Source organism: Falco peregrinus, chromosome 9 (genome assembly GCF_023634155.1).
Source record: "Falco peregrinus isolate bFalPer1 chromosome 9, bFalPer1.pri, whole genome shotgun sequence".
Lineage (NCBI taxonomy): Eukaryota > Metazoa > Chordata > Aves > Falconiformes > Falconidae > Falco > Falco peregrinus.
The window spans coordinates 11389193-11416230 of NC_073729.1; the positions used below are offsets into that span (position 1 = coordinate 11389193).

The window sequence follows — 27038 nt, forward strand, 5'->3', positions numbered from 1 at the left end:
ATTTCAAGTACTGATACTTGATGGAGGCAAAAGGGGGAGAGAAACCTGAGAAGCTGATACTCATACTAGGAAAAGATTTAACGTGAAGATAATTAAAATATACTTATATTTGTCAGTTAAGGTCAATATTGTCTGTTTAGTCGGTTACTTCAGAATTTATTGACTGTGAACTTAAGCTTGTATCTCTAGGGACAAAGAATAAATTCAACACATATGGAAGAGGAGACAGAACTGTTGAAGACAGCTGAAGGGGCTTTAGCAGATATCCCTAAAAACCAGTTGAGCACTAGTTGAATGACTGAGGCGAAAGCTCATACAAAAAGTGTATGTATTTCTCAGTTAGTCAGGGCAAAACAGTGCATGAGAATCTAGATCGATTCAAAGGGAGCATTGCAGAAAAACAGGACTCTGAAAAAAGGCAGAAGTATTTATATCTAGTGATTAGTGTGTGATCCCCTGAAATACAGGATTCTCTCTGTTGTAAGCATTTTTGTCTGGTTGGGATTTCCCGTGTGTTATCAGTAACAGCTTCCCTCCTTTGCTGGCTCCTTTGGCCTCTTTAAGAGAATTGTGAGCTCTAGACAATTTGAAATGTAATTTCGTACTGTAGGTAAGACTTTAGGTGAGAGAACAGGGTGTATTAACTGAAGTGCTTAGCAAGGTGAAGCATGGGACTGCCGTTCTGAGTGTTCTGGGTGGTTTGTGCCTGCTGTTACATGGTTCCCCGCTTAGTGCTGCTGTTTCTAGGTGCTGCATAGGAATTTAGTTGTTTGAACTGGGTTTGAAATTCCACTCGTGAAAGCTGATACCAAACATGTACATATTGTTTTCTATGTTAGACTATTTTTTTCTGATGAGCAAAGCTTTTACATTTGCCACGCTAAACTCAGTGTAATGTGTACTGACTGAATTCAAATCTTCCACCTGATGTTAAGTGATATTATGGTGCTAACATATGGCAAGTTAGTTGACGTAAACCAGAGGTAACCTAGAAAGGGGTTTGGAGCATGTTCTATACTTCACACTTTAACTATGGGTATTCTATGTATGTCTTACTCGTAAGTAGATGTTTTCCTTGAATACTTACAAATTGAGATAATGTTCTTTTGCTAATTCTGAAAGAAGGTAAGAGTTACCATTGCACACTGCAACAAAGACCTAGTCTTACCTCTCTTTGGAAACCACATGAACTTCTAGCCTTCCTATTTTTTTGGCAGAGAGTTTCCATAGCCTACTGCCTCATGTGCAAAGAGCTGGGTTGTTTTTAACCTACCGAACAAAGCTTGGTTGAAGTCCCTGTGACATCTGGTAATTTTTTAGACCTTGGTGCTGTCACTAGCTTACTTCATGATTCTTTTCAAGACTCATTGCCTGTCTTGTTTCACTCAGTGAAACTAGAAAGTTTTTTCCATTTTTAAATAAATTTAATTGCTGTGGATTTTTTGAGTGATATCCAAGTCGTCCCCCATACTGTTCAGGAGCTGTAAATAATTATGAGCATTTGTAAGTTGTAATTAAGGCACTGCATTATTAATATTTGGCACAAGTCTGCTACTTGTGGAAATAAGATCATCTAAACCTACTTAAACTTTTTGTGGAGGAATGTGAACTGTCTAGTGATTCTTCCTAGGCCCTTTGGGATCGGACTGCGTAGGTTGTGGAATGTTCTCTTTTGGAACAAAACAATGGGTTGGAAAAACTTCCTCTTGCAACTGTTAGTCAGATGTCCATTTGCTCTGTATTGTATCCCCTCTTGGTTTGGAGGGGGAGGTGGTTGTTGCATGGGTGGATCTTTGATCCAAGCAAAAGCAATTGTTAAAAAAAAAAAAACAAACACCAAAAAACCTCAGCCTTCAGTTTCATCAAGAGTCCTTTGGTGTTTTGTGTGGCTGGGTTTTCTTGCGGTTTTTTTTCTGAAGAAGTTTTCTTTCTCTTGCCCCTGTTTGGTCTTGGCAGGATTTTTTATCTTGTGTGTGTGTGTGTATGACACACTGTTCTTCCCCACTTGCTGTTTTTTTGGTATTTCTTTTGTGGTTTTTTTTTTCTTTTCTTTGTAACAGAAGAGATGTCTGCATAGCATAAGGACTCTTGGTGTTAAGTGAATTGCTGGTGTTCCCTGATCATTCTTCTGTCTCTGTCATGATTTGGTAATGTGAGTCTTTTTTCTAAATACAACAGCAATTTTAAAACACTTTTTCAGTTTCAGTTATAATGTAAAAGTATATATTCAAACTTGAATGTGAGTTTAAATCAGAAAGTGTAGATTTTAAAGCCCGTCTGGAAAAATGCAAGTCTTGAGACTTGTATCCGGATGCATCTCTGGCAGCTGAATGTCACAGGTTTGGAAATTTGGTGGTTATTAACATCAGCATTAATGTATAGATGTACAAAAAATAAGTATGTTTTATCAGCCATTTCTGTAAAGGGCTTTGCTATTGCTTTAGGCCTTTCACAAGGAAATGAAGGTTATACTCCCACTGAAGCAATGAATACAGAGTGGATAGGAATACTCTTCTATTGTGCCTATATATTCATACTTGTCATTCGCAAAAGAGTGAACTCCTGAACAGAGAAAATGTCACAGTGCAGGTGTGGATCCAGTAAAAAGGTTTCAGCATACCTTTCTGTGCTCAAACTACGCAGGGATTTGCATGTTGAAAACGAATCCCGCAAGAGTGCTGTGAATAAGCTGAAAAGTGCGTTTAAGGGATGTAACAGATATTTTGACCTTTTATTGCTGTTGAAAGGGACAGTTCTGGCCCATCCCCTGTTCTGGCATGTCTCACCCCTTGCTTTGTGCTGGTTCTAAGTATCATCTGACTTTTCAGTAAGATGATTGAGCTTGCTAACCCCCCAGAAGACTGTGCTTTCTGTCAGGTTATTATTATTCAGCCTGATGAATTCAACACGCTGTACAGACAGGCTCTGGAGACTATATAAAGTCTGTGTTGGAGTACTGGAAGAGAATATGGGGGAAGGGTGAGAAGAGAAGAAAAAAGGGAGTGAAGCCATCCCTTTGATGGCACCAAGATGTTATATCAGCTGTTTTGTGGAACTTTTCTATGAAGTTTTCAACAGTATCTCGTGCTTATCCTGTGCTAGACAAGTACAGGTTTTTCCAAGCCATATAGCTGTTATTGAGGTACTTACCATTCTGGACGTGAATGTAAAAGATGAGAAATATTCTGCGTGGTTTCTCCCTAAATTCTCACTTGACTTGCTCCACTAAGTCTACTTTGAATGCTGTGATTTAAAAGCCTCAGGAGCAAAAATTTCCCATATGCTGGCTTTAGTGAAATGCACATTGTAGGGTGTTCGGGGCTCAGCGTGGAGATATGTCACGTTGCACATTCTGGTTATCCAAGTAAGAGAGAAGGAAACGTAGCTAGTGCTGTGGCGGAAGAAAACCCGAGTATGTCACTGATGCATTCAGTGTATTGTATGATGATGCATCTAACTTTACTTTTCATGTTCTGTTAAAGGACTTATTTTAGTTTTGCTCTGGTTTCTTAATCACTTGAAGCTAGTGAAAGAATGATGTGAGACTGGAAGAAGCTGTCCTGCAGTCATGCTTGCCTTGTAGCAGTACCAAGCACTGTTGTTGGTTGGGCGGTGGATGGGTACTCTTCAGCTATAGCGATGCTGCTCATAACGCCCTGTATCAATATTACTGCTGGCCCTGTGTGTGTGTGTGTGTGGGGGGGGGGGGGGGGGGGGGGAGGGGATGGGTACTCGCCCTGCTTCTCAGTGTTCACTATTGCTGCAGTTCCTGACTGCTTTATCTGAATCTCTCTGAAGAGCAGTGTCGGATAATGGCACAGTATGAGCTGTCATAGTGCTGAAATGCTGCCTTTCTCAGTGGTAGCAGTAGATCACTTATTTGAAAAACAGGATTTCAGTAATGGGGGAGGTTATTATTTCTGAAACATTGAACAAGACTGAAAATGGCATAGATATCCTTTTTTGATGTTTGTGGCTTTGCATGTTTTATGGGAAACATGCAAGTGCTAATTTGTCACAGTGTCTCAGTTTTCACTAATTTTAATTTGGATTTAACTGGCAAATAGTGTAGCTTCAGGGAACCAAACTGCTGAGCTTATTTATGTTAGTGTTTATTGTTCCTCTGCATATATCAAAGGGACTCCAGGTGCAGATGGGTAGCTGAGGCTGTTTGCATGAGTGTGTGGGGTGAGGAGTTATTTTCTTAAAACTGGAAATTTGTAAATAATTCAAAGTTGTAAATGTCTCCATTTCCACAGAAACTTTTAACACATACAGTAGCTATGCCATCATTGTGCATTCATCTGCAACTTTTTTTTTTTAGCAGACAGCCTACTCGTATACTTAATAAAAAGCTGTGATTTCTTCCCATCCAAAACCCAGTGGTATAGTGGGTGAACAGAAATTAAATTGAGCCTCTAATATAGTACTGAGATGGTCTGGAGGAAGAAATATTGATGTTCATATGGATGTGATGCATACGTGTTTGACAGCTGATCTTGGGTGAAGTTAAGTCAAAAAGAGCTTTTAAGAAACCAGAAGGGGAAAACGAACCTGTCAGGTTCACATGTGTTAGAGGAAACAGTAGTGAAGCAGCCGAGTGGGGAATACCCCAGCTTGGTTCCAGGCAGGTTGAGAATATTTTCATTTTCCCAAGGCTTACTTTAGGATTGAAGGGAAACTGACAGCCTGTTGACTTTTCTTTGTTTGGCTGGCAGAGTGCCGACAGCAGGGTTGGCTTCTCCCAGCCAGAGATGGAATTTAGCAGGACTAGAGGGAGCGTGCAAAAACTGGGAATGAAAGTAAAAGGTATAAATACAACCACCTGTGTCTACACTCCTTTTTGTGATGTTTTTTTCCCCTTTTGTTGCTATGCTTTGTTCCCTGCAGATATGAAGGCTTTAGTTGTTTGGTGATAGATCTCTGCATGAAAGGTCTCTCACATGCCAAAGGCGTTTGAGTTTGTTTGTAGTAATAATGTGACTGGAAAACAGAATCAGCTGTATGCAGTATGTCTAACAGTATTTGGACGGAGTGATTTAACCCAAAAGAAAATGTGTGAAATTAGCTTTTGTCACCTTAATAAATGTACTTCAAAGACTAAAAGTAGTGGCTCAACCTGTGAAACTGAAAAATGGCCAGCATCTCCGAATGTATAAACTTTAAAAAGTCAAGTGAGGTATTGTTACTTGGGTGGTATTAGTCATGCCAGAGCTTTGGTGCCTGTAATGCTGTTGGATGAGGAGGGAAAAAGAAAATGAAAACCTGACAAAAGCACAGAAGGATTTGGTGACTGGATGCTGGAGTAACTAATGGAGTACTAACATAGTGCTTTGCCAGTGGGAAAAGTGGATTGACTTACAGCTTGTTCTCACTTGAAACCTTTAAATCAAGACATCCTATTGCAAGTTATATTAAAGCACAAGCAGTAGCTGTAAGCTTGAGGAAGAAATCCTAGAATTGGATAAGTACCACACATTCATGTGACATACAGCTTCTGCCTTTGAGGTAAATGAGGAAGTGTTTAGGAGGCTGGTATTTCATACTGATGCCTTTTAGAAGATGCATTTCTTAGCTTGTGAGAGGATTTTACCTTCCTGCCGCTGAAAGACAACCTTGGAGATCATGAACTACAGAAAGAATATTTGCTAAATTGTGAGGATACAGGGGCTTCCCTTAGCTACAGTAAGAAAATTAAGCTTGCCCAGAGCATATCGCAGTTGTAATAATACTTACAATGAACAGTTGGGGTTTGGGGCATTTATTTGTAAGCCCCAAATTATAAGATGCATATTTAAATGCATGAAGCTTAGCTTGTTCAGTATGGATAATTGAAGGGTTAAGATATCCTGAAAACTTGTATCTAAAGCATCCATCTGCTATAAACTAGTGCTGATATTTAGGAGTCAGGTGAAATCTTGAAACAGAAAGCTGCATCTTTTAGACTGCAAGTGCACAAGGTAGGCATTCCCAGTTGTGAGTTAAAGATGCAGCGATGTGTAAATTCCCACTGTTTGTGTAAACATGAGAAGTGAATTAAGTAGCTTACCTACTTGTTATCTTGTATGCTTCTCCTGCTCTGGAAATGTCAGTCCAGGTTGTGTACAGTCCTCTTAGGGATAAATTTCTAGTTTTCTAAAAATTTTTGCTTTGAAGTTGACTCTGAAGTGCAGTACAAGGTAAGACATTTTACTTTGACAGAAGTGTTGTGTACAACCTGGGATGCTTCACAGAACCACTGCCGCCTCAATTGAGAGGGGTTTTTGTTGTTTTGTGGGGTTCTTGTGGTTTTTTAAGGTCTCTGATCAAAGCATGCTGGAAATATATAAGCTACTAAAGAAGTCAACAGTACCTTTGATTAAGCTTTTACTTAAAACGTGTTAATGCTGGATAATTGATTTACCCGTATGGCAGGATGGATTTCCCTCTCTTTCACATACACACACCCTACACCCCCCCCCCCCCCCCCCCCCCCGCGCCCCGATCCTTTGGATGGCTTAGGATTGATGAACAAGGATTGCAGTCAGTGGTTGTGGAACAGTACATCCTTCACAAGTTGGAGGCTGGACCTGCCTTGGAAACTCGGTTTGAGAACTTCAACTAAGTTTGTTTCAGTAATTGAGGGAGTAGACTTTCTTGTTGTTGTTTTCCACTTTAACTGTGTATGGGTCTGTCATTGCTAAGAGTAATTGATTTTGGAGTTAAATGAGTAGAATTATAGTTCTGGCCCAAAGGACTTAAAAGTTTCTGTCGTCTGTTAATTTTTAAGTCTTCTTACCCTCCCCAGTGTTGAAAATATAATACCTGGTTCCTTCCCACACATGCACAGTGTCTTCTGAGAGACTGGAATAAATGAATATTAAATACTACATCGTAACATAGTTTTTGTGAACTTACTTTACCTGCTTTTAGCATTGGTGGACCCTATTTTTAAATGTAAAATACAATTGTTTTGTTCTGTAACTTCCACTGCACAAATTCTGGGGTGCTGTGCTCAATGAAATGTCTGTAGCGCTGTCTTTAAGTTTTGAATTTTGGGGTATTTTTGTTGCTGTGTTTGGTGTGTTTTTTAATAATTAAAACACTTGTGATATTGAGCTTAGTCCTTTTCTTATGAGCAGTTCTTCTCAGAGTAACTGATTTTTATTCCATTTCAGCTGTATTCATTTCCAATGAAATAAAACTGGATGGTTTTGATCAGCAGGACCTGTTAAAATAAGGGATCCAGAGGCACAAAGGAGTGTGCTAATTGAATTCTTAGTTTAATTTGTCTACTCTTTGTAGGAGATCAGCTGTTATTTTACAGATTTTGTATTACAGCAATACTTTTTTGTAAAAGCCTCCTTAAAATATCCATCTTGACATTTGAGAGGAAATCCAAAAATGTCTTCCTAGAATACTTGTGGAGATCTCTGTGTGTCTGTAAAATGTTATAAGGCACCCAGTAAAATATTTGCAGCACTCTGAGGCAGAATTCACTGGTTCCTGCTCAAAGCAGAGGTGCCTGAACTGGTTAATCTCATTCTGGCCACTGTGGCTGAGTGTAGGAATTCCTTCGGCACTGTTACAGTTATACTCGGTGTCTAGTGATGTGAGGACCAGTACTTGTTGTTTCCAGGAGGCTGTAGTTTGCTTCATGTGTAGGCAATAGCCATGTTTCTTAGGTGTCCTGCAGCAATCCCTTGAAACCTGGTCTTCCAAGAAAGGCAGGTCCATTTTGTTTTCTTTGTGGAGGCAGTTTCTGGAAACCTAAGGAGTACATGTGCTGGAGGATTGATTATTGAAGCAGGGCAAGTTCCTTCGGTAACAGCAGTGTGTTAGCGCTCATTTCCAAGAGCGTGCATTGCCACCTTTTTACAAGGGCTTGGTTAGTTCCCTTGTGACGTTTCCTTTTGATGGTTGTCCAAAATGAAATATTTGAACAGGCCAACATAAGCTTACTTCAAAGAATAAGAGCTCAAAGAGTCTAATCTTGGCTGATGAGAAGCTTATACTAGATCAAGCTTTCAGTAATGGTTGCAAACTAGCAAGCTTTGTTGAAAAGACTTTTTAACTGGGATTTGCTGTATAGGTAGAGGGGTGTGAGAGGAAACAAAAATCTGTGTCTGAAGGTCAACTGATTAGTCAGGATGCTGCTGCTGATGATATGGTCTCCAGACCCAGTGTATGTATGCTAGACTTTAGACTGTATCAGCAGGGCTATGTACCAGTCCCCTACTAGGGAGGGAAATACTTCATGCATAGCACAGACTTTCAGTCTAAATAGGTTTGATTCCTGGAAGTGGGATGGGTTGACTTTGCTTTTGTTCCAGTTTTCATTCTCTGCTGTGAAGATGGTCCGTACCTCTGTCCATGAGGCCTTGTCATGGGACTACACCAGCCTTGAAACAGACATTTTTCTGCTTCACTGAGAGAAGAACATGAGATTGGGTTTTTTGGGGGGGTTAAATGTGTTTGGCTCTCCTTCAAGAACCAACCTCTTTTCCTATCTTACCATGCTGTCTGAAGCTTCATACTTGGAGATGCAGACAATGCAAAACAGGGAGGGAGTGGTGGATAGACCACGTACGGGTGTGCTGCTAGCCACAGGGATCTCTACAGGCCAGAGAAAACTCTCAACAAGAACCGCATGAAGAGCCTTATGAAATTCAGCAAAGGGAAATGCCAAGTCCTGCACCTGGAGAGGAAACACCCCATGCCCCAGTACAGACTAGGGACTGACCAGCTGGAAAACAGCTTGGCAGAAAAGATGTTGGGGGTCCCTGAGCCAGCAGTGCTGCCCTTGCAGCAAAGACAACCAGCAGCCTCCTGGGTTGCATTAGGAGCAGTGTTGCCAGCAGGCTGAGGACAAAGATCCTTCCCCTTCCCTGAGCACTGGTCAGGCACTTCTGTGCTCCTGGGTCTAGTTCAGAGCTCCCCACTGCAAGAGAAAGTTATTTTAGCTACCACTTATTCCGGGTTTTGGAGCAACAGAGAAGTCCTTTGTTAAAATAGCCAGAAGTAAAAGTTTTAAGTGTTTCCCCTTTTAAGCAAGGAGAGATGGGATCTGAGGCCCTGAACTGGAAGTCTTGAGTGATCTGTGAACAGGGTGAAATTCAGAATATTTTCCTGTGGCTCGATTATCGCTATGACAGTCTGGAAAACTCCTGTGAGGTGATGCCAGGATATGACTTGTTCTGTCTTTTCTCAGAGATGCTAGCAATGAACAGAATTGGGTTTGCTGGCGGAGTGTGTGTGGACAGTATATTGATCTATTGAGAAAATGCCTTTAACTTCCTGGAGCTGAAGGGTGTTCTGTGTGCATGTGGAGTTTTTCTTCTGTTTATTGGAGAATTTCCCTCCCCCGCCCCCCCCCCCCCCCCCCCCCCCCCCATGTCAAAATGGTTCATCTTGTAGCTTTGTGGCTGGTTTCAATTCATGGGCTGCTTCCCTCCAGCTGGCTACTTTTTCCTTAGGAAGGCTGGGGAGCACTTTTGGGATGGTCAGTCGCTTGAACAGCTGAAGGCTGTGTCCCTGCCTTCCCCAGGGCAGGGGGATGCTTGCGCCCTGTTGCGAGGGGCTGGGTAGCCGCAGCCGCCGAGATGAGAGGTGCAGGAAGCTGTTGGGTCGCTGCTGCTCTTTGTGTGTGGTTAAGGACGGGATCAAAACACGAGCTACTGATCTTGCTAAGAGCTTGGGTCTGGAAGAGTTCCAAACCCAGATGTGGGTCGCAGGCTGCCAGAGGTTGGCGAACATGCGGATGGTGAGTGGTAAAAGGATGACCTCAACAAGCAAACCAGGGTAAAAGCACTTCTTTGTTCCAGAGGGTGAGGTGAGGTGCATCTGCATGTACAAGAGCCACAGGGCTTTCTATCTTCTGGCAGTACAGAGAGTTCTTGCAAATAGCGTTACGGACTTCAAGGAACAGAGAGGTGCCATTAAAACAAAACGGCGTCCATATATCAGGGAAATATGAAGCATTCTGACAGCTGCTCATTAAGTACTGAAGGAAAAGGAAAATACCACTGCTTTAGTTCTGAGATCTTCCTTTGACTCCTACAGAGAATTTCATACTGAAGATTCTGATGTAGGATCTGCTTGTTACTTCCAGCAGCCATGCCTGTGTGTGCCAGTACCCATCTTGAAATCATCAGAGGGACGCCAGCAGCCCTTGAGCAGAAACTCTCACCATTACTGAGTGTGCACGCGTCCAGAGCCACACATCTACACCACCTTGCGAAGATACACAGGGAGCAAAGAGAAATAATCCTTCTGTTTCCTGCTAGTTTGTACTGTGGTAGTTAACTTTGGAGATGGAGTACTGCTGCGAAGGGAAGCAGATGATTTCCTTTTTGTAGCTGTTTTTGGTTCAGTCATTACACAGAGGGACAATGAGTGTCTTTTCAATTGCTACTTGAGGAAACCACACCACGGTTTTCCTCTGTCATTGCAAAATAGTGCTCTTACGATACGAGACGCTTGTGTGATTCATGAAGTTACGAATTGCACTTCTTTTACAATAAATATGTTTGTATCTTGCAGAGAGTTGACTCTTGCCTAGAGGTAACTGAAACTGGTGGTGCTTGTGTAAAGAGGTCTTGACTTCCAGATGGGTGGTTGGCAGACGTAGTTGACCTACTTTAGCTGTGACCTTGATTTGCTCAGAGGTGTTTATGTACTCGTGATCAGCTTTGCTGCATGATTAAGCTAGTCACATGTCATCTAACTTTTTTTTTGAAGGGATGAACAGTAAGATTTGTTTTTACTGTCTCAGTAGCCTTGTTACAGGGGTTGGAGAAAGATTGGGTGCAAAGGAGGGGAATCCTGAAGGAAGGAGTCCCAAACAGGCTGTGGACAGACACTGTCATGTGATACAATGACCACATATCATTTGATTCTCATCTACAGGAGAAGTTAATCAGGAAGTAGGCTACACGGCATTTTTTTCAAGTAGGTCCTTGGGGCACTTTGGCAACAGCCTGGGCATCGTAAATGGAAGATTTGAACTTTGCTTATATAAATGGGTAACTTTTGTGTTCCTTCTCGTAGAGGACTTTTTTGAGCTACTGAACAGCTAATAGCTGGAGGCTGAAAAAATAGTTAAATACTCAATTTGTCAGAAATTTAAGAAAGCCTTGCAAAAAACCATGTTTCTAAACTGGTCACTGTTTATTGTAGCAGGGCATGCTGATTTTTGCTCTGATCATTGGGTTGACATTTTCTTAACTTTAAACCTGATTCCAAGAGACATGAGTGATTCTTAACTCCTGTAATGCTAAAATGTAGGGCTATGGTGGTTAGGATTGGGCTGAGCATTTGGGACACGGTAGAAAAAGGGCTGACGTGAAATACTGACAATATTTGACAAAAAAAACAATATTGAGAATTCTGTTTATGTAATTTTGTTCTGCTTAAATGGTCAAGACACTTAAAATAGCTGCTTTGAATCTATCAAATGTAGATGCTTGGTTATAACTTAAAATAGCTGCCCAGTTGAATGGATACTTTGAAGTTTTTTTGCTGTAAAACTGCTTTGGAATTTTTGTGTTAATATGAACAACAAAGCAATTTTTATTTTTATTTTTATTTTCATTGAAGCATACTAGTGACTTATGCAGTGTTCTGCTTATTAAGCTAAAATGCTGACTGTGGCAGGCATTCTTAAAGGGAAAGGACTGTTAAACTTACAAACCCCTGTGTGGGTTTTTCCCCCCTTTTTTCTTTTTTTTTTTTTAGTTGCAGCTCATCACAACTTTCCATCTGAAGTCATTGTAAGTGATCTATGAAATTATATTAAGTAGTAAAATGCAAGTTCAACAATTATGGTCACATATAGAGGTGCTCAGGAACTTCTGAAGTTAATTGTAGGTGGTTGGACCATAAATTTTAAAAATTACTTGTTTCTAGTATGTGCATTATACAGTGCTTGGGTTTTATATTGGGTTCCAAGACTGAATCATGGATGCGGAGTAATTGGGCAGCATAAAAAAAGAGGCATTGTAGGTAGGTTGATGTGACAGAATTTTTATCACTGAACTCATAGGGCTTAGCCACTGGCCACATGAAGTTCAGCTGTAACTAACTTCTGCACATCAACTGAGACTGAAGATAATGGTTTTAGATCTGAACCAAGCACAAAGAAACGGTCAGTGACTGTGGTTTAATTGGTGCTTTGTAAATTAAGCTGCAGTAATTTCATAAACCACAGTAACATTACAGAGTTTATAGTTGTTGGATTATTTTGAGTAAGAGGGACAAAGCAGCCAACTAGGAAAAGGCTGATATAGGAAGAAACTAAGGCTTGATCTACAAGTAACTGTATTAGTGTGAATGAAAGCCTTGTAAAAAAATTGTCATTATGGATTTAATGGCAGTTTATAATTTGACTTAAATTTGTACTGATTTAGCTTTTGTCAGTGACCATTTGGTGTCAGCTGGCCTCATAACTTACTTGTACCGGTGTGTCCACACATTCGCAGGTAACCCGACTGCCTTTTAATTTTTGAGAAAGGACCATAGAGAAGTTGTCGGCTAATACGGATGGTGAGCCCTCAGCGCAATTTGGAAGCACTGCTTCTAGAACAACAATGATCCTCTGTTCAAAAGTTGGTGGTATTAAGGCACTGACTTGCCTGATCTTAGATTTAAGAGCTGTTGATCCTGACTCTTATTACTGTAACAAGATCAGTAATTTAGGTAACTTAAACTTTTGAAAGTTTATACGTTCTGAATATTCTGGCAGAGCTGAATAAAATTATACCATTGATTTAGAGTTTTGTGAGGTTTCTGTAGCTTATAACTCCTCGCATGTCCATGTATGTGATTCACTGGAATCAGTTGTGTGTTCGTGTTGACACAATACTGGTTGATTGACTTCTGAGTGTGACAGGAGCTTGCCGATCTGTGTAATTGGGAAGTTCTGCTGTCACAGGTTAGAAAGGTTGTCGTGATGTCACAGATGCATTAACCAGAAAACAGTGTATCCAAAAGGCTTTCAAAGGGTTTTTGCACCAGGCAGGCTTAAAACTGTTTCTAAGTCTAGCATAGTAAGTTTGGCTGGAAAAGTTGTTTTGTGACAGAAGTCTGGAAGGGAAGGACATCCACCTGCAGAGCACCACTAAGTTTACAGCGTAGCTGTGAGGCATAGTTGAGGACTTGAGTTACAGTATGGGGTGTGGATTTTATTTAAAAACTTGAAGCCTGCAGAACAGAACAATGTTTAACTGCCTTTCCTTTGAAAATACCAACTGTTGCAAGGGTAACTAAAATAGTAAGCCAAGCACAAATGTCTTACTGCTAGGGCCACCTTAATAGTGAGGCAGCAGCAAGTGAAGGGATAAAGCAAATGAAGATTTGTCCTTTGCACTGTAACAGCGGTTTGACTCGTTCTGGTAACATCTGACAACAAATGTGTTAAGATCTGATCTTTGTTTGTGAGCGGAGTGATTTTGTTCAAGACCAAAGAGTGAAATGTAGGGCCAGAAGGTCGTGATGCTGAAGAGATTCCTTCTGTTCCAAAGCTTGGGCTGTTGGAGATGCACATCCCAACATCTAAGCCTTTTGGTGATGGATAAAGCTTCTGTGCTTTATGAGGAAACTAAAATTCAGTCCTTGAGTAGAAAATGACTATTTGCTGTTTTAAACTGTGCCTAAAACAATTGTGCTAAACAAACTTGTTTTGAAAGTGTTTAACCTTGCTGGGTTTTTTCCCATTCAGGTTTTTGAAAGTACTTGACTAAGAGAATATGAGGCATGGAAGAGTTTTAAGGTGATCAGCTGCTTCAGGCTGAGCATCATCATCTTTCCCCAGGTGGACCTAGGCTTCCAAGACAGGCTTTCAGGTAAAAGCTCTTCTGTGTCACAGCTAATGCCATTTAGTTATGAATGGCCTTTTCACAGGGTTTCTTTCAACAGTATAATTATTTGGCAGTCTAGAGGATTAAGATGTGTATGTTTTAGATGAAAAAGCTAATTAAATTAGTTTGTACCTTTAACTAGTCTTCTTTGACCATCGAGTGATTAGTTTTTTATTTGTCATCTGCTGTGGGTAGGGGTGTGTTTAACCTGATTTTCTATGGAAAACTTCTGATTTCTGTTCTGTGAAATTCAGTGGAATTGGAACTCTCAAAGCTTATGAACTTCGATAGTGTAATCTTCAAATGGAGAGACACACTAGAACTCGTGTTCCCACTCAGCGAAAGACAGACAGAACTTACCCTGTTGTTTACGTTAGGTATGTTCGTTGGCTGGCCAGTTAACATAAGTGTAAACCTGGTTTTGATAAAGATAATGTTGACAATTCCTGAAAAACAGTTGTGTTCAGTAGCATATTTTGAGAATGGTCATGGTTTGTGTGCAAGATTCAATACACCAGTAACTGGAAAAGGAGAAATTGCCTTTTATCTGCTTTACAGCAAAAGGAAATAATAGAATTGTGATTCTGGCAGTTTTAAAGAACACTGTGTTGGAGATCTGATCTTTTTGTTGTTTTTGTTATGATCAAAAATATGTATGTTTCTGCTTCTATTAATGCAATGTTTTTTGGGTTGATGGGGAGGTTTTTCAATATTTTTTTTCCCCCCTAATGTTAGACAATCCAATGGCAGACCAAAGGATGGACATATCTTCTACAATTAGTGACTTTATGTCACCAGACCCTGCTGACTTGATTTCCAGCTCCCTTAGCACTTCGGGAATGGATTGTAATAGGAAACGAAAGGGAAGCTCTACCGATTATCAGTAAGTTGGATTTCTCTTAATTTAACACTGCTAAAAGAGGTTGTAACACAACAATACAGTGGGGGAGATGATAGAAATACTTCTAGCAATTTCTAAATAACCTTTTCTTGACAACCTGTTGTCAAGATTTTAATAAAGAAAAAAGCTACTATGCACTAAAAGGAAAGTTCATTACTAAATAATAAAAAGAAAGCCTTCATCTATGTGCAGCTAGAATTGAGGGCTATCAGATGGGGGGAGGCTGAGCAAAGAAACCTTTGGCTGGTAAGGGGGGGAAAATTAATACTGTTGAAATGTACGGTGTGAAGGTTGATTATATTGACCATTTACATAGGAAAAAGTGTCAGCTGGCAGGAGGGAAGATAATAAATTCATTAAAAAGCAGAAGCAAAACTGGGAATAGTTCCTTTTTTTCACCTTTTTTTTTGCCTTTTTTAGTCACTTCCTGTCAGTGTGCTGCCAACCTTTGCTTGACAGTGCTATTTTGGTCTCCCAGTTGAGTGTGGTTCTGAATAGTCTCAGGTTTGAGGCAGTAGATCTGCCTTTGATTTCATCAACTGATTCAGTCTTGTATTGGTCCTCGATTAGGAATAACAGGCTGTTATTCCTGACAAAATAAAAATCCGGTTTCTTCTGAATTGGTGGTAGAATGTGGCTTTGTTCAAGAAAGCTGCTTCTCTTTAAGGGAAGCTGGCTAATAAGTGCTCAGAAGCACTATCCCAGCCACAGCTTCTCTCTCCTGAGACAGGTATTTGAAATAGAAAAAAAAATCACATCAACTCAACTTTAGAATAGTGAAGGTTGTAGTAAAGTTTGCTAGATTTCCAAATGTGTAATAACCTCTGCACTAGGTACACCAAGATCAACCTACTTATTCTTAAGTCCTTGTGCAAACCTCAAGTGTGTTGCAATGTTACAAAGCCTAGTAGCTGCAGGTTAACTTGGGAATGGGTCCCATCGTTGTTAATACAGCTACATAGTCCATTTTTATGTAACTCGGCATGATTTTTATTGTTGTGGGCCTTTGGATCGTTGGCAGTTCTTGCAGGGAGGGGTAGAATTTGTAACGCATGCTGAGCATGACAAGAATTAGGTTCCCTGTGCGTAGGATGTATTTCTAGGAGAAGTTAGACATAAAACTTTAAGTACTGTTTAAAGACTATGGACATACTGCATATGTACCCCCCTCTAGTAGGCATTTAGTCTTCCTGAGAAGTATGAGTCCCTCTAGTTGAATTGACTACTACAAAATTCAGCGAACAGTCTCAATCTTACCAACTTCCTCTTCTCTAGAAAGGATTTCTCCATCTTTATTCTTCTGGGTAGGAAGCATTGCTCAAGTCCTCTTTTCCAAAAGGCAGCTTGCTCTTGTAAGTTCTGCCCTTTAGGTTGTGCTTTTCTAAAAAATACGTATAATACTGTTTCCTTGAGTACTAAGTAAAGTAAGTTTACAACAGCTGTCGTCATACCACAGTTCATGTTGTGTTGCAGAGGAAACGGTGGCTAGTAAATATTCCTATTTTAAAACAGAACTTGAGGTAGACTTCCTTGATCCTTCCTTATGTACGTACATATTGATAAATGTTCAGAAATGCTACTGTTCAGCTTTTGCTGCCTGATAACAATTTTTTTTTATATAAATTGTCAGTGTCCAGCTTCATTTACCCATGAAGGCAGGGAATAAGGAAGGCAGAGCCTGGCTGTTCTAGCGTGGTTCTTTGTTCACCACGTGTACAAGCAGGCATGTGGATCAGCTGTGCTTTCAGCTCTCCACACCAGCTTCTTGTCAGTTCTTTCTCCTGCCACTTTTCCCGGAAAATTCCTGTCAACCTTTCGCTGTCACTTCAGCGAAGGTTGTCCATTTGCCACTACAGGCTGTTTTAGTCAAACGCCAGAATCCAAGATTTCATGTACAGGTCTATAAACAGTTAATTTTTTTCTTGGGAGTAGTGTTTTCAGTTGAAATAATGTAAGATAAGAAAGTGAACTATCCTGAAGCGTTTATAACTTACCTTATACCTCTTCTAGAATTTTTTTTACTTTCAGGGTTTTTCTAAGGCTAAAAAGAATTTTGTTACAAGCAATCCCGTAGCTAAAGGTGGCATCACAAGTGGGAAACCGATGCCTCGTTTCTGTTTCCAAGTCCTGTTACAGACCTGCGTGCTCTTTCTTTGTGAGCATCAGAAGTGCGTTGAGCTATTGCCTAAGACAGTAACTCAAAATGTGCAAATTGAGAGATGAAGAAAACCTTTCACGTTATTCAAGCTCCTTTTAAAAACCAATTGCAAAGATAATTGATATAGAAGTGCCATGAATAATATATGAAAGACTACCATGTTTATTTTTGGGAAAGCTAATGTCTCACGTTGAACAGGAATAACTGGTATGTTAATGGCTAATATGAGAAGACTTTTCCTAAGGCTTTTATAAAACAGCCTCTTAACAAAGCTCAGTGGTATTTCAGGTCACTTTACAGTCTTGAAGTGATGCCAACAATTAGCTTGCATGTAGAAATTCTGCGTAATTTTCTTTATGATATGATAAAGTCTGTATAAAGTTCAGAATTAGGACTTTAATACTGACTAAAAGAAAATGTTTATCTGTCCTGCTGGGCAGAATCAAAGACTGAGAAACATGAGATACTTCATTTTATTTTTATTTTTATTTCTGACCTTAGAGTCCTCTGAAATCCCATTTATCTAACCACAAGGGCAACATGCATAAAGCACAGATCTTTCATTTCTGAAGATGAAACAATATCTCAGTGATTTGCATAACATAATTTAGGTTAGTTGTTTTACTAGTTTTTCACATTAAGTGTAATGAACTATGCTATCTTTTCTTAAAAAGCAGAATTATTCTTTCAGAAAGCAGATGAATTTGAACAAGTTTGTTTCCTCAGAATGTGTTCACTGCTATTGTCTTGTTTTCGTTGTGCTTTTTATTTCAAATAAGAATATAAATTAGCTTGAGAACTTCAGCAGAAAATGCAAGATGTTCTTATTTTCTATATGTGGTATACTTTATTTTTCCTTTTTTTTTCAGACTTGATGGCTTTCCTTTTGAGTAAGTATAAATATTTTAATAATTGATTTCACTTGAAAAAGATGTTTGGTGTTTTCCCTCCCACTTACTTTAAATTTCCAGGTAGGAATTAAACCAGAATAAGCTAGGCCTAAAGGTGGCTGTTTAAACACAGTTGTACAGATTTATGTATATCAAAACATTTTCTTCCTGTTATTTACCAGCACTGTAGTCTTAGGCATTCAACTTTTTTTGCCAGATATGGCTGTGAAGACTTGTACTTTCCTCTCCTTATTTCTGTACCTATGGTTACAGTATTAAAATGTAAGGGGGGGGGGGGAGGGATCCTTTCTATTCTTTATGCCTCCTTTTTTTTCTTTTTGTCATGTTGAGACAAAAGCCATGTATCTACAGTGGTAGTTGACGCTAATTTCAAATGTGCTTGTCATAGTCTTTCCTTCTGTCCATGCGTTTGGTCATCTTAATGTTTTGTTGGTCTAAATTATTACCATCTCCTACTCCAAAACTGGCTGGCTGCCATAAGGCAACCTAAGTGTAGAGCACACAGGCATCTGCACAAAGTAATTAGGACAATTTATGAATTATATGCTAGGCACTTTAACTGCCTGTGGTTGACCTTTTAACTCTAGTAAATGAAAGTTAGTAGCCCTGTTTCTGATGAAGGCATGAAAAAATATCTACATTGATACGTCTTACCCCCCCCCCCATCCCAGTTAACTAAAAACATTTTTATAACAGATGATAGCTTTGAACTGCAGCATGTTTTACTGTCAAACACATCGAACTGTGAAGTTTTATTAGCTCCGAAGGAGACACAACTAATTTAAGAAAATGTTTTAATATTGCAAAACCCACACAAATTCTTTAGTCCTTCCAGGTTCTCACTTTTATATTCCTATTTTTGTGTTTATGATTTAAAGATGACAGGAATACTTTATTCTAATTTTACGATAAGCTGATAAGTTTTGCTAATCCTGCTTAATTTGTGATATATTGCTTTATTCTGTTTCTGCAGGGAAGGTATGGATACAGATAAAGATGACCAACATGGAAGGTACTGTTGATGTCGCTAAAGTGTTAGTTCCACAGTACTGACATAGGATCCTGTGTGTAGATACGTGTTTTCAGTGTCACTGTAGTCATGTGTCCCAAATTGTTTCTTTGCTGGGACAAAGGCTTAAGATTGTTGAACAAATTAAAACAGGCAAACAAAAAAAACCCCAATACTTTGAGCCACGATATTATAAATAATTATCTTCTCTGAGGAAAGGTTAAATAAATGTTCAAATTAACCCCCCCCTGATTTTTGTGAGGATCAATAGTATGTAAGATACGTTAAAATAATTGGGTTTAGTGGTTTCCACACTGTAACTTTGTGATACTGTTTCTCAACAGATTGGAGTATACAGACCAACAAGGCAGAATAAAAAATGCAAGGTAATACTCTAAAACAAGTATACTGAAAAGAATTATCTCTTGCCTTTTTGCCTATGTGAAATATTTACATATTTACATATTTCTTATCCTAAGAATCATTTTTTCCAGCTTTGACCTTCTCTTACTTTTCTATATATTTGCACTGTTAACCTTTTGCCTGTATAAACTGCATAGTTTTGTGCAGATACCAATTGGTAGGTAACTTGGTTTTAGTCACTTCGTTAATGTTGAAATTGAAGTCTCTATGTTTCTGATTATGTTATATTCTTCATCTTGTTTATTTCAAACTCAGTAGTGGGCTGTGAAACTGTTAACAGTGACTCTTTGATACAGGGAAAATATAAAACAAAACTTAAATCATTTAGTGTTCATCATTGTTTTTCCTGATGAGGAAGACTTTAGTTCAGAGGTATCTCAAATACTTCAAGTGGAAAGCTGTAGGATGAGTAGGAGGCTTACATTGCCACAGCAAAAGGTAGTTTTAAATATTTAGTACATTCATATAGTATACTGATCACAAATTCTTAATTGAATGCTTTATTCAGTGTTTACATAAATACTGGAATTTGCTTATCTGTGACCTTTCTGATTCCAGTTACGTTTCAGTGTATATTCTAAGAACAAAAGTGGCGTACAACAGTAGGAATCTCAAGATAATTTTGTACCGTTTAGTGGATTGTTTTGGAACTGAGGATTCAGTGTACTGTATGGCCCACACTGTATGTGTGTTCTGCTAAATCAGAACCATGTGCTGCAGCTTTGCCTATTGTTTGTGTTACTCATCCAAATAATGAACATAAAATGATTGAAGAATTCTGTATGTAGATGTAGTTTTCACAAGGATAAAAGGGTAACTTAATTATCAGGAGGTTATATTTGTGGGTTTTAATGCAATATATATATATTTGTGGGTTTTAATGCAATTTATTTTCTCATGCCTCTCCCTTTTTCTGTACCGCCTTACTCTTCTAGGGAGGCTCATAGTCAAATTGAAAAAAGGCGTAGAGATAAAATGAACAGTTTTATAGATGAACTGGCATCTTTGGTACCAACGTGCAACGCTATGTCTCGAAAGCTAGATAAACTCACTGTCTTGAGAATGGCTGTCCAGCACATGAAAACACTACGTGGTAAGTTGACTGGGGGTGGGGGTGGGGTGGGTGGAGGGGGGTGGGTGGGCAGGACTGTAGGAGAGTGGCAGAATGGGATTTCCCCAAAGCCATACTTCTTCTCTCCCTTTCTTGCCCTTTTGCCAAAAGAGTAAGTTAATACACTTTGAGAGGACTTCTCTCCTTTTCTTAGCAATGATGCAGCATATTTGGTTATAGCTTACTGGTTCATGGTGTAATATCCTGATCTGACTGGGAAAACTTGTGGGTGAGAAAAGAATAATTTGACATCCTCTGACATGATTGAGCACCGTTGCTAGATGCAATGATAGAAAGGCAGTGGAGGCTGGAGGAGGGAGGGAGCAAAGGGCTGGAGTGGCTGGATCGGCTGTAGCACCAAGCAGTGTTCTTGGGCAGTGCTCTTAAGCAGGCAGTGTGTAAAACCTGTTGGACAGAGAGGTTAGATTTTAGGTGTAAGTAATATTCCTACAGGACTTCTCAGGTTTTGTGTTCATACCTTTAGCTCTGTGTGAAAGGAGGGAGAGTACTTTGAAAAGTCAATTCTAGTCTCTAACGAGTTTCTGTTGAAGAACCTAAAGGGAAGCATGCAGGTTTGGAAGATTTTGGGTTGTTGCAAATTCCTGTATGTCCTAAAGCTTCACAAAAGAGTGCATCAGTGCTTGGGCACAATCAGTGATGAAAGCTTAAGCCTTCAAGAAATACGCCCCTGAGAAAAGATAGTGATGCAGCTAATTTAAAGAGTCACAGTTCTAGTTTCTAGGAGAATTGGTGTCTTCCGATCATTTATCCTAGCGTTTTGAAAGGTTTCACTTTTTCTGCCACTTGCATTTGATCAGGTTAGTACTTCATAGCACTTCAGTGGTTCCTAATTTGACTTTTGTCTTTATGAAGAGAATAGAATGAGAAGAATTACTCTTTATTAAGCAGCTGCCTCATTTGTTAGTAATTTTGGGCTTTTGACATTGCGAGATGATGTTCTGATGCTGTTTTTTGACTTTGGCATGGAATGAGAGAACTGATTTGTAAAGTTCCTAAGTGACTGTTTATGTGACCTTGTCACTTTATAAATTATAAAGAGAAGAAATAGCTTGAAGGTTTTTATTCTTTAATATCTTTTTTTAATCCACACCCCAATTCTGAGGCAGGACCATAAATTAAGGACACCATTTGCGTTAAAAAATATGTCAAGGAACACTTAGATCTCAGAAGGCATTCCATTTGCATTACTACATAACACAGTATTTGTGCTTAAGCAAAAAAGTTTCATCCTTTTTTAAGTTAATACCAACAGAGCTCATGTTAAATCAAAACCAGAAAACAACTTTCATTTTCAAGAACACCTGCAGTGAGTAACAGTGTAAGAAGGAGCCAAAGGAAAATTGCTAGTTCTAAGTATGTATCGTTAAGTTTGTGACATGGGTATTGTTTGGTGTTTTGTTTTTTTTTTCTTTAGGTGCTGCAAACCCATATACAGAAGCAAACTATAAGCCTGCTTTTCTATCAGATGATGAATTAAAACACCTTATTCTCAGGGTACGTTTCAGTTTTTAATTAAGAGTTATCAATGGCTGTGAATATAACTCTCCCAAAGCAAAACACCAGGTTTTTTCTGCCTTGTATCTCAGCTTGAGAATGTTCTGAATATGGAGGATAACAAAGAAATCTGCAAGCCTACTGCATAAAGTCAGTGGGTTTTAATGATGACTAGTGTCTCTTAACTTAAGCGGAAAAATTTGCGAGATCTGAGGAAACTGGTATTTTGATGGTAACCACCAGACTCTTATTTCATGGAATTTACCAAAATCACATAAATTATTTTCTTACAGACTTTCTGCTGTGGCCTACCTTGACATGATTTTCAGTGTACAGTGATATAACAAACACCTTTTTTTTTTTGAGGTCACTGATGTAACGTGACTTATTATGTTTGGCTGCTTGCTGTATACTTCTTTTATAGCATGGAGAGCCTGTATCATTTGTCAATAGTTAAGCTTTTCTTGTAGGTTGTGTAATTTCTGAAGCACTGCAGTGTCCAGATGCAGCATATGCAGAATTCAATTTCTGCAGCATTGTGACTCTAAAGCTATAAAATTAGGGCCTAATCCTGCATGCTTTTACGTGACTGAAAAAGAGTACTATTGACATGGGAATTACTTGCCTACAGACACATAAATAAATACCCAGGTTATATCCGGTTTCTAGCAGAGGAACTATGGAATAAATACAGTTAAAATATTATTTTAATTTGAAGGCTTTATTAAACATAATCATAATTCTATTGGACAAGACATAGATTTTTTTTTTCCTCATAGAAATAGTTTTACATTCTTGGCCTGATGCCCAGAAAGATGCCAAAAAATGTTTGCAGATGCAAAAACGCTTCATTGTAATTTCATATCTTGCCTGTTGACTCAGTTATCTCTAAATGTAAAGACAGCTCTCCTAGTGTAGAAGTTCTACTGTATGTGAGGTGTTTTTAAAGGTTATAATGATGGAATGAGGATGTTTAACTCAGTAATTTATTTTTTTTTTATCCCCTCCCCTAATTAGGCAGCAGATGGATTTCTTTTTGTTGTGGGTTGTGACAGAGGGAAGATACTGTTTGTTTCAGAATCTGTCTTCAAGATCCTCAACTATAGTCAGGTATTATTTTCCATTTTAAGTAGTGTTAGGCCTTAAAAGATTTGAAGGGTGTGGGGTTTTTCTATGATTATGCTTTTATATGGAGGGGTATTTATGTGAACAGCTTGTCGGGAAAGCTGAGGTTTGTTGCGAAGAAAGAGCTTTGCTCTGCCATGTCATTAGAGAAGATTTGTTTCTGTTTTCTGCTCAAACTAGGGAGGTGAAAAGGAACTAAATTTTCTTCATTGATTGTTGCATTCTGATCAGGGATTACCCTCAGGCTTGCAAAAGCATTATCTAATTGGGATGTAAGCAAATATTGAAAAATAAGCGTGAGGTTCTTCCGGTAGCTTCACGTGAATTTTTTTGACTTTGTTGTCTTCCTGTCCGCTCTGGTTTTTCTAGCATACTTAACTGACGAAAACTGGGAAGCAATTATACCAAAGCCAGGTTTTTAATATATGCTTAACGTGAGGCTTAACTTGCAGCATATATTGTATAAATAATTTATATTTACATACTTATATACAATAAGTTGTATAAATAATCTTTTCCACTGTTTCTGTCATCTGCCCTCCTCAATAAATTTAAAAACTGAAGTGGCTTCAGAAGTTTACTTCAGCCAGCCTTTAGTTAGGTGTATACTACCTACTTACTCATTATCTAAATATCGAGAGAGAACATCTGCAGTTAGGACTTCTTCCTTCAAATGTGTGGCATATGAAGTGAGACTGGAGAGAAACCAGAATGTTTGGTGGTGGTGGATTGAGCATGCTATTCCTGCAAAATTCGTGCTAACACTTATGAAATTACTATGTAATGTAGTAATAACTTAAATATACATAGAAAGCATGCTTTCTGTTAACTCCTGGATCTCAGATGTTTGATGTTCCTTGGTTAGGCCTATATGTAAGAGGATTGTTTATAATGATTGCTAAAATTGAGAAAATGTTACTGAACAATGTATTTTCATTTTTGACTGATTATTCAATCTCTACAGAATGATTTGATTGGTCAAAGTTTATTTGATTACCTTCATCCTAAAGACATTGCCAAAGTGAAGGAGCAGCTCTCTTCTTCTGACACTGCGCCTCGAGAAAGGCTTATAGATGCAAAAAGTGAGTGAAAAACTAGCATGTAGTCAGTTGCACTACTGCTAAATATTTGCCATGTCAAAAGTGAGTGTGTGTGGGGGTGCGGTTTGGATTGCAGGACAATACCCAAAAAACAGTCTGAAACAGACACCTGAGTGTAGAAGCTGGTTGGTTTGGTGTGCGCTGCAGTATAGATCTATTAGTTTTACTGGCTTCACCTGTGAGGTATCCTCTTTTCCAGGCAACAAAAGTTTAATTTTTCCCATTAAAACATATGAAGCATTTGTTCTAAGTCATTGTTCTTAATGGTCAGGGTACACTTGGTATTAATTTTGGTAATCCTTAGCTGTCAGTCAAGTTAGAGGATTCTTTTTATTTATATTGTCACTTCCATCAATGACCTAACCTTTCTCTTAGCAAGGTTTTTGGCCTGATTCTTGGAATCATTTCCTACTATGTCTCTTAGCCCTGTTCTGCTCTGGTATTTTAAAGCAGTTCTGTATCTCTGCCGCTTGTGAGGCGAGTAGGTGTTCAATTCACTCTCTTAACAGGCATCTGCATTGCTTAAGTAGAAGGTGGTATGTTACAACTGCAGATTTCCAGGTCATTAAGTCTCATGCTTGTCAGGAGCAGAGATCTCTAGGATCTAGGATCTCATCTCGAAGAAGCCACCAGCTCAACTTCAGAAACTGAAGCTGGGAGAGATCATTCCAGGGCATTGAGCCTAGAGGCTCCAGCTGGATCAGCTGAAGTTTTTTCTGGCTCCTGGTTTTGTCTGGTTGTCACGCATGTATATCCAATGGTAGCTCCTTTTTTTTGCATGCCTCTGACAAAGTTAGGCAAAAATAAATACTATGAATTACAGTCTTCCCATCTGCTATGATAGACTGATTGGTAGAATTTCAAGAACTCATATTCTTAAAAGAGTACTAGTATGTATGTATTTATTTTTATGTTGGCATGAGTGACTCAGGCACAGCTTGTACTCTCACCACTGAACAGCAGTTTAGAGTGCATGTGGTACAGGACAGTCTGACCTCCTTGAGGTGACCTCACTCAATTCTAATTTTAAGGGAGGCACACTTTACACTAGAACATTGGCATCGTTGTTTTCCTCCTTGTGTTAAAAGCCTACAGGGCCTTAGAAGTTTTTGTACGTGTTTTATAGCTGTTTGTTTATACGTGTCCCCATGCAGAAATGATTGAAGTGGATAGCAAGCTGTGGAAAAGTTGGTATGCGATTTAAATCCTCCACCAGCTCTTGGAGCACTGTCCCCTGCAGCTCTAGCTGCATCCCTGGTGTTGCTAATACCTGTGCTCCTCATGCACGCCAGGCATCTTCCCGGAGCTGTGTTTGTACCGGTGCTCTGCTCTTGGCTCCCAGGGTTGATAGGTGTTTCGGTACTGTGTTTCTCCAGTTCCTTTCCACAGAAAAGAATCTTAAGAGTCTCCTGCAAGAATACGGTCAAGGTCAGGGCTTACCATTAGGGTATGTTCATACGCACATATTTCTGTGAGGCTTGTGAGGCTAGAGAGGCTTCTTGCACGTAACTGGAGGTCTTGGGGATTTGCGATCTCTGTGTAGGTCACTGCTGCCTTTTTACCTCCTTCCGTCAGAACAGTGAAAAAATCTGATGTCTAGAAACAGCAGTTGAGATGGACCTGGAATGGCACTGGGCCTTTTTTGCTCTGTACATACATATGTGCTGTCTGGGTGGGTGTAGTGGTAGATAAGACTTCCAGTCTGAAGGGTCCTATCGAGTGTATGGAGTACTTGCACCATGTTTGAAGTACTGCACTAGTTATGGATAAATAATCTATTTTTAATCACTTGATTAGTGGTCAAAGAAATCAGTGTTTATTGCAAAACTTGTGTGGATTTGTACAATCTTTTGCTATTTTTTGCATTTAGACCCTGTGCTCTCAAGCATACATCGGTGTTTTCACACTAGAAGGTGTAATCAGAAATTGTAATGTTGATGTGGTCAGTTGAGTCCTGCACATATTCACTTACATGAAAATCTCCAAAAAGGACTTCTGCTTCAGAGGAAGGATGTAAAAGTCCCAGCAAAGCTGAAACACTGTACAGTTGGGTTATAGGATGTAAGCGTTTGTGTGGTTTAACTTTTTACCTGACCAAGAAGGATTCCTCACTTCCTCTGTTTGCTACAGCTGGACTCCCAGTTAAGACTGATATAACACCTGGGCCATCACGACTATGCTCTGGAGCAAGAAGGTCCTTCTTTTGTAGGATGAAGTGCAATAGACCTTCAGTGAAAGTAGAAGACAAGGATTTTCCTTCAACCTGTTCAAAGAAGAAAGGTAACAATTACACATTTTATTGCCAAATGTAATGGCTGTCAGGTTTGGGTTTTTAATACAATTTCTCGCTTGCAGTGGCTGATTTATTTTTTTCTTACTGAACCCTGTCAGTGTTTCTTACTAAGATATTGAACTATGTCTAGGCCTGTTATTCATACTGCACACACACATCCTGCCCCCAGCTCTTATACAGTGTATTAGCATATAAAGCCAAAATCTCTTCTCTGCTTTCTTGAAATCTTTGCAGTCAGTTCGTGCTGACAGCTGTGGTGTCATTATTGCATCTTCTTTAGACATTGATCATATAACATTCAGTCTTGACCTTCTAGGCAGTGTCTCCAACAAAGGGGAGCTGTTACCCATTCTATCTCTCTGCTCCATGTTTGACAAGTGGTATTTGGATGGATATCCACCTTGAAAAATTAGTTTATTCTGAGTTCATCTGTGGTTCTGGTACATTCTGATTACTGGAAACATAGCATTTTTATACCAGAAATATTTGATCGTAACATTATCAAAGTTGGTAATACTTTTTTCCTCTGTGGGGTGTTACTCTAGAGGTGTTGGAATATGTATTTAGTCCAAATTCAGAAATTTATTCTTTGATAATAATATTATTTTTTTCCTAATACATTGGATATACTTTTGGTGTTAGTGGAAAGTGTCAACT

General features: G+C 39.2%; 1 protein-coding gene across 4 annotated transcripts in view; it reads left to right on the forward strand.

Annotated features, from left to right (window-relative positions):
• The window catches only part of BMAL1 (basic helix-loop-helix ARNT like 1), a 53271-nt gene that overhangs the window by 12485 nt on the left and 13748 nt on the right, over positions 1 to 27038 (forward strand). For 3 of the 4 annotated variants that reach the window (XM_013294460.3, XM_013294459.2, XM_055813656.1), the window contains exons 2-11: positions 13697 to 13820; positions 14571 to 14718; positions 17764 to 17784; positions 18779 to 18817; positions 19159 to 19200; positions 20173 to 20330; positions 21784 to 21863; positions 22881 to 22973; positions 23953 to 24070; positions 26219 to 26368. In XM_013294460.3, coding sequence (XP_013149914.1) covers positions 14579 to 14718; positions 17764 to 17784; positions 18779 to 18817; positions 19159 to 19200; positions 20173 to 20330; positions 21784 to 21863; positions 22881 to 22973; positions 23953 to 24070; positions 26219 to 26368 — 841 coding nt within the window. In that variant the 5' untranslated portion in view covers positions 13697 to 13820; positions 14571 to 14578. Of the gene's footprint in view, positions 1 to 13696; positions 13821 to 14570; positions 14719 to 17395; positions 17506 to 17763; positions 17785 to 18778; positions 18818 to 19158; positions 19201 to 20172; positions 20331 to 21783; positions 21864 to 22880; positions 22974 to 23952; positions 24071 to 26218; positions 26369 to 27038 lie in introns of those variants that run through there. The other variant, XM_055813657.1, reaches the window with a different exon arrangement.